Below are 13049 nucleotides of genomic sequence, written 5' to 3' on the forward strand. Positions count from 1 at the left end.
CCACGAAAACCACACAATCTAATCAACTTATAATACCTATTACTTGCTAATAGAGCCGAGCACAAGTTGAACACGCCATGATAATGCAAGCAAGAAGACGTGACATATCGTGCTTAACAATGCAAATGGCAGCACATGAGAGGGTCCAGGAGACAAAAACAACAACATTTTTTTTCGAGAGTACACGATAACAACGACATCACGGCTCAGATTCCGCCAAATTTTCCTAATCTTATTCAACTTGAATGAATAAAAATAGCAGGAGCCTCACTAGATCCATTCCAACAAAAAGAAAAACCCCACAAAACCCTACCAAGATTGATAAGAAAAGCCCCCAAAAGCCAGCCAAGGAGGCAGGGAGGGTGTGGGGGTGGACTGAATGAGAAAAAGCTTCAGGCTCCAGTCAACACAGCAGATAAAAGCGAGAAACAGAAGCGAGCGAGGAGGACCAGCCCACCCCCCAACGGCGCGACCCCTCCCCCCTCCCCCCAGCCCCCCAATGGCGGCAGCAGCAGCAGCAGCTTCGCCCGCCGCAGCCGCTCTCCCCCGCCTCTCCTCCCCGTGATCCCCTCCCCCGCTTCCCCCTCTTCCCCCTCCCGCCTCCTCGTCCATTTCCGCCGCCCGCGCCGCCGCCGCCGCCGCCGTAGCATTGGACGCCAGCCCCCGGCCCCGATGGAGCAGGTAACCGGCGCCGCGCGAGCGGGCGATCTGCCTCCGTTCGGACGCGGCACGAGGGTTTCGGTTCATTCGATCCGATCTTGTTTTTGTTCTTGCAGTACGAGAAGGTGGAGAAGATTGGGGAGGGCACGTACGGGGTGGTGTACAAGGCCCGGGACAGGGCCACCAACGAGACCATCGCGCTCAAGAAGATCCGCCTGGAGCAGGAGGACGAGGGCGTCCCCTCCACCGCCATCCGCGAGATCTCGCTCCTCAAGGAGATGCAGCACGGCAACATCGTCAAGTGCGTCACCTCCTCCTCCACCCGTTTGTTCGCATTGACCTTGTTCATTACCTGCTCTGGATTTATTTATTTATTTAGGATCGGGCATTGGTTTGCCTCAACTAGCTCGGATTAACTGCTTGATTGATTGATCATTTGATTGATTGAAGTGGGCATTAAGTCGAGATGGGGATGGATGGCCTTCGCTTTTATGCAACAGTAAATGAACAGGCCGGATTTAGAACCTATGAAATGTGCCACTCACTGCCAGTGATGTTGCTATTTATTTATCTATTTATAGGGCGAGTGTTAGTAGATGGTTTGCATTGTTGCTATGCTGAGAAGCTTTGCTCATTCCTCTCCCGCAGGCTGCACGATGTTGTCCACAGCGAGAAGCGCATATGGCTCGTCTTTGAGTACCTGGATCTGGACCTGAAGAAGTTCATGGACTCCTGTCCAGAGTTTGCCAAGAGTCCCGCCTTGATCAAGGTGAGCAATGTGACATTGTCGTGCGTATGACTGTGACTTGCTTCTATTGCTTTCCGTATTTAGTTGGTTGAACATTTGTTTGTTCGTTTGTTATTGATCGATGATTCTGTATGTCATACAACTTGGTAGTGCTGGGAGTGATAGAACAATGAGAGTGCCTTCTTGTTTCGTGTAAAAGAATTATTAGCTCTCATATGTTGTACAATTATTCATGACAAGACACATACAGAACCCACATTACGTCTTGTGCCCTCCGTATATGGTGTATCACCTGTCTTCTTATGTCACTGTGTTTTATATGGCAGGACAGTGCCCATTTTGCTGTTCACTAGGGCCACACTTAGCGTAAACCTGTATGCACAGTTGGGGAAAAGTAACCTTGTCTGTCTCGTGTGTGTACTAGTTCATTGTTGAACTTATTGCACTGAATGTCACTTGTATGTAGATTATATGCACATGTGATGTTTGGACATATATGTGTTGTTTACTTTAGAGGTACTGTGTACCTGCATTGTTGTGGTAAGATCAGACTTTTATTAGTCTTGAACTAGCTGAATTCCTGTCCCAACAGATGTTAAAAATGAATAGTTTGCAAACAGAGCCGTGTTTGCTTTACAAATGCAATGTTTGTTGTTGGAAATGTACTTGTATTTCTTTTAGAAATGTAATCATCTCAATGTTTATTGGATTATCTTCATGTTATAAACTGGGCCAACCAAAATAAACTCTGTAATCTTTCTCTATCTTATCTGCTTAATGTGGGAATTTCTGAGATCTCGAAGTGAACTTTGGAGCTCTTTTTAACCTTGTTTCAGTAATGTTAGTGTATGGCTGTGGGTAACATGGATACACTATAGGAACATACAATCAATATTGCTTTCTAGGACTGCCTTGGGCTCTAGTACCGAACACGATAGCTGGCACACAACGGAGCCCATCTCCTCCTCAAAGTAGATGTACTGTACAACACTCTTTGCTCTACAGTAACTCTTGTAAGCTGTAAATAAAGCATGTGTCCACTGTTACCGGTAGGTTTGTTGCTATAAATGATTGGCAGTGTGGCACCACCACCATCACCCCAGTACTGTATGATCGCCATGTGGGCACCATTTCTGTCATGCTTGCTGTCTTTGTGTAACTATTTACTGCACACATAACTGGCACTATGTCCTTCAACTAACACTTCTGACAACCATGGTCTGTGGTCTTTGGATCAAAGTAGTTGGTGCATTTCTTGACATATTGTTTTCTGATTAGTATTGCCTATTCCTTGGCATATAGTATTGGTAACGTTAGAGTTTTCTTACAATATGAATTGTTGCAACACATTTTAGATCAACTGATGAATTGTATAGGTAAACATGAAATTCATGTAATGTTACTTTATTAAGAGGCTTATACTTATATGCAGAGAGTAATAAATATAACACGAGTGCAAGCGTTGCATCTTATTTTGCTGTTTTTATTCCTTCTTTCAAGCATATTCATGTCTGACTCAATATGCTTGTCTGTATTGTGTGAGCACTCTTTCATTGTTGAACTTGTTGCACTGAATGTCACTGGTATTTAGGTTATATGCACATGTGATGTTTGGGCATATATGTATGTTTACTTTAGAGTTACACTGTACCTACATTGTTGTGGTAAGAATAGACTTTCTTATTCTTGAACTAGCTAAATTTCTTTACAAATTTGAAAACAGAGCTGTGTTTGCTTTACAAATGCATTGTTTGTTGTTGGAAATGTAGGTGTATTTCTTCTCCAAATGTAATCGTTTCAATATTTATTGCATTGTCTTCACCGTTATAAACTGGGCCAACCAAAATAAATGCTGTAATCTTTCTCCATTTTATCTGCTTAATGTGGGAATTTCTGAGATCTCAAAGTGAACGTTGGAGTTCTTTTTAACCTTGTCTCAAACTTTCAACAATGTTAGTACATGGCTCTGGGTAACATGGATACACTATAGGAACAGATAATCAATATTGCTTTCCAGGACTGCCTTGGGCTCTAGTACTGAACACGATAGCTGGCCAGCGGAGCCTATCTCCTCCTCAAATTAGATGTACTGTACAACACTCTTTGCTCTATGGTAACTCCTGCAAGCTGTAAATAAAACATGTCTTGACTGTTTAGTGGTAGGTTTGTTGCTATAAATGATTGGCAGTGTGGCACCACCACCATCACCCCAGCACTGTATGATCTCCATGTGGGCATCATTTGTGCCATGGTTGCTGTCTTTGTGTAACAGCTTACTGCACACAGAACTGGCACCGTGTCCTGCAACAAACACTTCTGACAGCCATGGTCTGTGGTCCTTTGATCAAAGTAGTTAGCACATTTCTTGACATATTATTTTCGGATTAGTATTACCTGTTCGTTGGTATATAGTTTTGCAGGTAATGTTAAGAGTTTGCTTACAATATGAATTGTTGCAACACATTTTAGATCAACTAAGTTGTGTAGGTAAACATCAAGTTCATGCAACATTACTTTATTGAGATACTTATACTCTTATACAAAGAGTAATAAATGTAAGAATGAGTGCAAGCGCTACATCCTGTTTTGCTGTTTTTGCACCTTCATTCAAGCATATTCATGTTTGACTCAGAAAATGCATTAACTTCTGGTTGCATCTTGGTATGTGAGTATGTGACTGTTTTCTTCTTTCTCCAGTCATATCTCTATCAGATACTCCGCGGCGTTGCTTACTGTCATTCTCATAGAGTTCTTCATCGAGATTTGAAACCTCAGAATTTATTGATAGACCGGCGTACTAATGCACTGAAGCTTGCAGACTTTGGTTTAGCAAGAGCATTTGGAATTCCTGTCCGTACATTTACTCATGAGGTACTTTTCTTCTGTTACTTGTTTACATGGGGCCATGAAAACTGTCCTGGGCGATCTTTGTCATAAATTTGTTGATGCTATTTTGCTCTTAGTGTGTACATGTGATTTTGCATCTAAACAAGCTCATACTTCTTCTATCTATCCAATTTCATGCCACATCAACTGACCAAGTATTTTTCAGGTAGTGACATTATGGTACAGAGCTCCTGAAATCCTTCTTGGGGCAAGGCAGTATTCCACACCAGTTGACGTGTGGTCAGTGGGCTGTATCTTTGCAGAAATGGTGAACCAGAAACCACTGTTCCCTGGCGATTCTGAGATTGATGAACTATTTAAGATATTCAGGTTCGGATCTCGCCACGCCCTCCTATTCAATTTCTCATGTTCTGAGTGCACTTCTTGCCTACTCATCTGATTTGTGTGTTGCGTTCTGGTTATCCAATGAAGTGCATTTCTTGCCTACTCATCTGATTTGTGTGTTGCGTTCTGGTTATCCAATGAAGGGTACTCGGCACTCCAAATGAACAAACTTGGCCAGGCGTGAGCTCCTTGCCTGACTACAAGTCCGCCTTCCCCAGGTGGCAGGCAGAGGTGCGAGACCACCGCTTAAACTTTTCATTAGACACTCATGGCAAGTACGTTTATAGTGGCCTATATATATCATGTCATTGACATTCCTTTCGGAACCTTCACTGATGATCTCCAGGACCTTGCAACCGTTGTCCCCAATCTTGAACCTGTTGGCCTGGACCTTCTCTCGGTAAGTCAAGAAGACACCCATCTACGACCGTGGACATGGCATCATGTAATGTAACTGTATTATATCCTCTTGTTTCTTTGCAGAAAATGCTTCGGTTTGAGCCAAACAAGAGGATCACGGCTAGGCAGGCTCTTGAGCATGAGTACTTCAAGGACATGGAGATGGTACAGTGAGCTGGCTATGTGGTAGTGACTGGCATATGTATGAGCTGAGCTGCTCGTTTCATTCCTTTTGTGAACGCTCTGCCTTCCCCTTTCCAGCATTTTTGTCTGTCAACTGAATATTTCAGATCTGGTGTGTTTGAGGTGCACTCTGGATTGCTACTAAATAGATTACCATCTTGGTCTCTATTTTGTTCAACGTAAATATTGTCATGTGTTCCATTTTCAATGAGGCATCCATTATCTTGCTCCTCTCTTTTAGTTTTCTTGTTTACTCAACAGTTAAACATATTTAGAGTTATACAACGGGCTGCGTCTTTAGCTATCTCTACACATTTAGGTTGATTGTATGTAGTTCGGTGCTAAGCCTAACCAGTCTTTATTTGGCCGTTCTAGAAAATGTACAGAATACGTGGATTGCACAAGCCCTTTTCATTAGTTCGGACTTTTGGTTGCGTTGACTAGTGTCAAAGGTGTTGAGTTCAAGTCCTGGCTTACTTTGTGTCCACGTATAGGCCTCTTAACTCATACGTACTCACGCTGTGGATTTGTATGTGTCTAAATGCAATCCTTGTCTACAAAATCAGGCAAAATAATAATAATAATACAATTTCATTGATTCGACATATGTAATAAATATAGACGCCTTTTAGGCTCCTTTGATACAAGGGAATTTCATAGGATTTTTTGGAGGATTTGGATCTTTCGGATTTTTTTCCTATGATGGTCGTTTGATTCGTAGGATTGAAATCCTTATGAGTTTTTCATACGATTCATTTGTACTACATTTTGGAGAAAAAATTTAATCCACTCAAACCTCTGTTGGATTCCTTTGTTTTTCCTGATTTCCTTATGTTATCAAACATTCTTCCAAATCACATAGGGTACAAGAGGACATGACTATTCCTGTGTTTTTTCTGTTCCCGCATTTTTAGAATTTTTCTATTCCCGCATTTTGAGAATCCCAAGGGTCAAAGAGGCCCTTAGTGTGCTTGTATGCAGTCCATATTGAAATACCCATAACAACTTATAAAAGTGAACGGAGGGAGTACCATCTTATAATCAATCAAAGACACAAAAGCATAAGATCATGTTACGGTATCGAATCCATAGAGATCAGAACTGCTTCCAGTACAGTGCATCTAAAAGAGATGAAAACAAACCTATCACACACTCAATTGGCTTGTAAATGAGAGAAATACAAAGGGCTATCACAAGTTTCAAACCATGTAAACCTCCTGAGCTGAGGCAAAAAGTAGCATGGAAAAAACAGTAATTCACATACGAGATCTCCTAAATTTACAATGAAAAACTCATCTTTACATTGGATGAGTGGAGACAAGTTTTCACAGATTCACCACCAAAGATGGAAGTATTTGGTCTGGCGAAGCCCGTTATCGTTTCTTCTTCATAATTGCCGCCGTGCGCATCTCGGCGTCTTCCTTGGCGAAGCTCCACCAGAGGTACGACAGGGGGATGGCCATGGCGAGGCAGATTGCGTGACCATCAACATATCCCCATCGCGGAGGGACATCGTGGGCTTCCAGGTATAGTGAGAGGACACCGCCGATGGCAACAAAGATGACCTTGAGGCGTGAAGGATGCCTTGTGATGGCAGCCCACACTGTCCACAGAAGGAGCTGAGCAACGCTAATAACAGTGCAAACCTTCATGTTCAGGCCTGCAGAATTACAAGGTTAGGACAGCCAAGCCTTTAATTTCCAGCACTACCACCAGGAAGTACCAATCTCAGCTGCATATAGTTTCCTCTAATGATCGTGCAGAAGCAAAACAAGTTATCATGAATTTGGAATACCTTTGTCGAGTTCGTAGAAGTTGAGGTATAAAATGTGGGTTGTCACAAAAGCCAGAATTGGAGCTGCAACCATCACTCTTGAAGCTTCATCCCTTAGATTTGAAGTTCGCAGTATGGCCAATATGAGGGAGTAACCAAGAAAAGCAGCAGCTGATGACAAGTACAGCTTTTCTGTCCAAGCAGTGTCACTGTAATAGGGATGGCCAAGCTGGATTAAGTAACTAAACTATTGACAGACAACTTATTTGAAAACGTAGACTGCTAGACTGAACGTACCAACTGTGATATATGGCACACCAGAACCACGAATTCATGGCCAAGAGCGCGTTAATGTGCCATAATCCGGTGTATTCATAGTATGTGGCATGAGTTTCTGGCCTAAGAGGCAGCTTGTAAGAAAGCAAGAGGAAAAACGATAGCCATCCATTAAACTGCACGAGAAGAGTCAGAGCAGATAGAGCTGCTGAAAGAGGTTCCTGGAAATGAAACATTAGCCAGTATGTAAGTAAGTGAACATGAGACAGAAAATTCTTTAACTGTGGTACTGATGAAGACATAAAAGAGGTACCTGAAACACAGAAGCACGTTTGAGAGGCCATTTGCCATGATACTTGACGGGCCCTAGCCCAAGCTCTTCCCTTTCCTGCTCTCTTTCCATCATACAATGGTATCGGCATTCGCTGTTGCAGTTCCACTCCTTCCACTGCAGGTACAATGGCTCGTGCGCGTACCATGCTTTGTCAGCAGGCTGGTCATCAGTCGGCACAACACAGTGTTTAATAGAATCCTCTTTCAGGGTGCCAGTCCTTTGACATTCTTCGAAGCAAGCTCTGGCAAAAAAAAAGGGAAGGAAAAACATGAGTAACTACTAGCATGCTGGTTGGTTGCTGGCCAAGTCAGTAGCTCAAACTGTATGAAGAAATCAGCGCATCTTGGCAAAGCCAAATACAGTGGTGGGATGAAAAGACGGTAGAGGGTTTTTCTTTGCTTTTGCTGATGTTCCTGAATGATGGTTGAGTTCGAAATTCAGATATATTACTGAATTCGAAGACGGCCTGGCTGCAAACCAATGTACCCGTAGAGGAATAGGGATAGATTCGATCTCTGAAGACATAGTTAGTTCATAGACAGGTTTCCAGGTCCAATGCTGGTAATCAATCTTAACACGAGATCTCGCACCACCGGAGGATGCGGATCACGCGAAGCTCACCATGGGCGGAGCCGCAGCAAGCAAAGCATGTATCCACGGACGGACGCCGATGATTCTTGGTCCTCTCTCGAGCTGCCAGTCCCCATGACGCCCCTCAACCGGACCGGACGGGCAAATAAAATTCCCAGCTAGAATTACAGAACAGTTCAAGCTCCGGTTCCCCAGAAACCACGGTAGAGTAGTACTGGTGTCAATGTTAATCAAGCAATCAGCAGTACTACCTGCTGAAAGATGGTAGTACTAGTGGTAGAAAGAAAGAACCCATTACTTGTCCGGAATAGTGTTGTACTAGGAGTATACGCAATCGGCATCCGAGACGACCAGTCGACGGCAGGGGGGGACACGAACCGCCCCCAACTGCCAAGGAGGAAACGAGGGCAGAAATCTCACCTGTAGAGCGGATCGGCGTCGCCCTCGGAGGCGGAGGCGGAGTCCGCAGCCAAGGCCGTGGCGACGAGGCCAAGAAGCAGCAGCAGCAGAGGCAGCAGCGGCCCTCTCCTGCGGAACCCCATCTCCCCTCCGCGCGCGGCTCCGGATCGGGCGGGGTGGACTGGCAAGCAGTAGCAGGGCAGCTACCTAGAGAGCGGGGCGGGGCGGAGATCCATTAATCCACGCGAGAGGCGGGGAGGGAAGGGGGAAGGGGATGGGGTTGATTGGCTTGGCTGGCGCGGCGAGGCACGGCAGGGGTGGTGGGTATGGTTGGTTTTCTCTGTGTTCCGCTTCCTTCCTTCCGCGTGTGTGGGGGGAGCAAATCGACACGGAGGACGATTAGACGGAGGCCCCCTAATCGATGCGATGGCAACAGGTTTTGTTCGGGATATTACTCGCTCGCTGGCTGGCTTTGTGGATGGACGGACGTGCGTGCGCCGTGCGCCTTCTTGGTGTGTCAGGATCTGGTTTGCTTCGTTGCTGGCCCAGGCGCCCACGAGACCGGCGAGGAGGTGGCGCAACATAAACAAACTAATCTCCAGCTGACAAGCGCAGGTCGAGGGGATCCCGGGCACGCTGCGCCTCGCGTTTCGCTGTATTTCACATGCCCCTCCCTCCGTCCTTACACCATTGATTCCCGCGGGAAAACCGAGGCGATGAAGACGACCAAGGTTCCCAGTCGCTGACTCGGCGCGCCGAGTTCGGTCTGGGTCTGCCGGCGTCAATTTCGGCTCTAACCGGCGAAACTTGGGCTCCTGGAGATGCGACTGTGCCGATTTTTTCGAGCCGGCGATAAAATAGAGGCTCGGGGGCCTGTTGGGGGTGGGGGCGAGTGGGGGTGCTCTAAGGGGGTGGTTGCCCAGTTTATTCGGGTTTTAAAATTTCCAGTTCCTTGGAAAATAACAGCCGAAATAATCGGAATAGCGATCCGGCTTCTTCCGATGAGATCCTTCCTCAGCATTGCCGATGATAGGATGGGTTGAGAAGTTCCACTTCTTTTGGTGGATCCTCGAGTCTAAGAGGACCGGGTCCCGCTACTATTGATGCCAAACCCTGGAGGGTTAGCTCTCCGCGGGAGTCCGCAGAGTACTCCAGGTTGCCAAACCTGACGATTTGTTCTGGAGTGTAGGTCTCGACCTGCCCGAGGTGACTGGTCAAGTCACTGACGCCAAAGACGAACATCTGGCCCGACATTTAGATCGCGCTGGCACCGATCTGAACCGCGGTCTTGACTCCCGTCAAGCTCATGAGTTTACCTAGCGGGACTTGCATGGGCCACCACTGTTAGAGCTAAACTCGGTATATCCCTTAGTGGATTATCTTGGCTAGGCAATTGAGCTAGATGGTAACAAAGAGCAAGGTTTTACCCAGGTTCGAGCTCTCATGATGGAGATAATATCCTACTCCTACTCGTATATATTGTGTTGGGGTGTGTACAAAGTACATGTGAATACCAAGGGATTGTAAGTTGTCCTATCGATGAGCCCGACCCCCAACTTATCCAGCATACTAGGGGTCCTAGGGTTACAGATCCTGTTCGGCTACGTTGGTGGAGGCAGAGTCCTCCATGGCTCCGGTATCTTCAGATTGTATGCCATGTCTTCCAGAGTCTTCGTTGGTGGATGCAGAGTCCCCCATGGTCCGTATCTTTGGATTGTATGCCATGTCACCAGAGTCTTCGTATAATTCGTCATGGGCCGCTAAATGTGGCCCGGGATGGAACTGTAGCGACCCGACCCGGTAAGATGTTGGGGAACGTAGCAATTCAAAAAATTCCTACGATCACGCAAGATCTATCTAGGAGATGCATATCAACGAGACGGGGAGAGTGTGTCCACGTACCCATCGAAAGCGGAAGCGTTACGTTAACGCGGTTGATGTAGTCGAACGTCTTCACGATCCAACCGATCCAAGTACCGAACGTACGGCACCTCCGTGTTCAGCACACGTTCAGCTCGATGACGACCCTCGAGCTCTTGATCCAGTAGAGGGTCGAGGGAGAGTTCCGTCAGCACGACGGCGTGGTGATGGTGTTGGTGATGTGATCCGCGCAGGGCTTTGCCTAAGCACTACGACGCTATGACCGGAGGAGTAAACTGTGGAGGGGGGCACCGCACACGGCTAAGAAAACACCGTTGTTCTTTGGAGTGCCCCCTTGCCCCCCGTATATAAAGGAGGGGAGGAGGAGGCCGGCCACCAAGGGGCGCGCCAGGGAGAGGGGAGTCCTACTAGGACTCCAGTCCTAGTAGGATTCACCCCCCTTTTTTCCTTCTTCCGAAGGGGGAAAGGGGGAAAGGAGAGGGAGTAGGAGAAGGAAAGGGGGGCACCGCCCCCTTCCCTAATCCAATTCGGCCTCCTCCTTTGTGGGGGGCGTGCCAGCCCCTTGTGGGCTGGTTAGCCTCCCTCCTATGGCCCATATGGCCCATATCTTTACCCGGGGGGTTCCGGTAACCCCTTCGGTACTCCAGTATGTACCCGATACACTCCGGAACCCTTCCGGTGTCCGAATACTACCTTCCAGTATATCAATCTTTACCTCTCAACCATTTCGAGACTCCTCGTCATGTCCGTGATCTCATCCGGGACTCTGAACAAACTTCGGTCACCAAAACACATAACTCATAGTACAAATCGTCATCAAACGTTAAGCGTGCGGACCCTACGGGTTCGAGAACTATGTAGACATGACCGAGACACATCTCTGGTCAATAACCAATAGCGGAACCTGGATGCTCATATTGGTTCCTACTGTTGGGTTACATCTCTGACAGCACGACGACGTGGTGGTGGAGCTTGCAGTTCTCCGGCAGGGCTTCGCCAAGCACTACGGAGGAGGAGGTGTTGGAGAGGGGGAGGGCTGCGCCAGGGAAGAGGTGCTGCTGCCCTCCCACCCCCCTCTGTTTATAGGTTGAAGGGGGAAGGGGGCCGGCGCCCTTAGATCCCATCTACAAAGGGGGGCGGCGGCCGGGGGGAAACTTGCCCCCCAAGTTTGGTGGGAGGCGCCCCCACCCCCTAGGGCTTCTAACCCTAGGCGCCTTGGGCCCTTGGGGGGGGGGGAGGGTGCACCAGCCCACTAGGGGGCTGGTTCCCACCCTAGTTCAGCCCACTTGGCCCACCGGGGCAGGTGGCCCCACGCGGTGGACCCCCGGAGACCTTTCGGTGGTCCCGGTACAATACTGATAACACCCGAAATTATTCCAGCGACTGAAACTGGACTTCCCATATATAATTCTTCACCTCCGGACCATTCCGGAACTCCTCGTGACGTCCGGGATCTCATCCGGGACTCCGAACAACCTTCGGCAACCACAAACAATTTTCCATAGCAACTCTAGCGTCACCGAACCTTAAGTGTGTAGACCCTACGGGTTCGGGAACCATGCAGACATGACCGAGACATCTCTCCGGCCAATAACCAACAGCGGGATCTGGATACCCATGTTGGCTCCCACATGTTCCACAATGATCTCATCGGATGAACCACGATGTCGGGGATTCAATCAATCCCGTATACAATTCCCTTTGTCCAACGGTGTGTTACTTGCCTGAGATTCGATCGTCGGTATCCCCATACCTCGTTCAATCTTGTTACCGGCAAGTCTCTTTACTCGTTCCGTAACGCATGATCCCGTGGCTAACTCCTTAGTCACATTGAGCTCACTATGATGATGCATTACCGAGTGGGCCCAGAGATACCTCTCCGTCATACGGAGTGACAAATCCCAGTCTCGATTCGTGCCAACCTAACAGACACTTTCGGAGATACCTGTAGTGCAACTTTATAGCCACCCAGTTACGTTGTGACGTTTGGTACACCCAAAGCATTCCTACGGTATCCGGGAGTTGCACAATCTCATGGTCTATGGAAACGATACTTGACATTAGAAAAGCTCTAGCAAGACGAACTACACGATCTTGTGCTATGCTTAGGATTGGGTCTTGTCCATCACATCATTCTCCTAATGATGTGATCCCGTTATCAACAACATCCAATGTCCATGGTCAGGAAACCACAACCATCTATTGATTAACGAGCTAGTCAACTAGAGGCTTACTAGGGACATATTACGGTCTATGTATTCACACATGTATTACGGTTTCCGGTTAATACAATTATAGCATGAACAACAGACAATTATCATGAACAAGGAAATATAATAATAACCACTTTATTATTGCCTCTAGGGCATATTTCCAACACCTACATATTCTACAAAGATCTTTATCGGTCGTACCGTAATGACAACATACGTTATTCCCTTTGTTATCGGTATGTTACTTGCCCGAGATTCGGTCGTCGGTATCATCATGCCTAGTTCAATATCGTTACCGGCAAGTCTCTTTACTCGTTCCGTAATGCATCATCCCGCAACTAACTCATTAGTCACATGCTT

The 13049-nt window shown here is 47.0% G+C and overlaps 2 protein-coding genes across 2 annotated transcripts; one reads left to right on the forward strand and one right to left on the reverse strand.

Moving 5' to 3' along the window:
- The first annotated feature begins 359 nt into the window (after positions 1 to 359).
- Positions 360 to 5452, forward strand: LOC109738027 (cyclin-dependent kinase A-1). The gene is made up of 8 exons (XM_020297137.3): positions 360 to 681; positions 777 to 961; positions 1309 to 1429; positions 4106 to 4279; positions 4461 to 4624; positions 4783 to 4870; positions 4986 to 5039; positions 5123 to 5452. The coding sequence occupies exons 1-8, from the start codon at positions 673 to 675 to the stop codon at positions 5210 to 5212; spliced, it is 885 nt and encodes a 294-aa protein (XP_020152726.1). The 5' UTR covers positions 360 to 672; the 3' UTR covers positions 5213 to 5452.
- Positions 5453 to 6256: 804 nt separating this feature from the next.
- On the reverse strand, positions 6257 to 9040 carry LOC109738026 (uncharacterized). The gene is made up of 5 exons (XM_020297136.4): positions 8617 to 9040; positions 7585 to 7846; positions 7293 to 7492; positions 7017 to 7204; positions 6257 to 6881 (listed from the first exon to the last, which is right to left on the reverse strand). Exons 1-5 carry the CDS (start codon positions 8736 to 8738, stop codon positions 6595 to 6597), a joined length of 1059 nt encoding a protein of 352 aa, XP_020152725.1. The 5' UTR covers positions 8739 to 9040; the 3' UTR covers positions 6257 to 6594.
- Between the last annotated feature and the right edge of the window lie 4009 nt (positions 9041 to 13049).

The sequence above is a fragment of the Aegilops tauschii genome, chromosome 4, assembly GCF_002575655.3.
Source record: "Aegilops tauschii subsp. strangulata cultivar AL8/78 chromosome 4, Aet v6.0, whole genome shotgun sequence".
NCBI classification, from domain to species: domain Eukaryota; kingdom Viridiplantae; phylum Streptophyta; class Magnoliopsida; order Poales; family Poaceae; genus Aegilops; species Aegilops tauschii.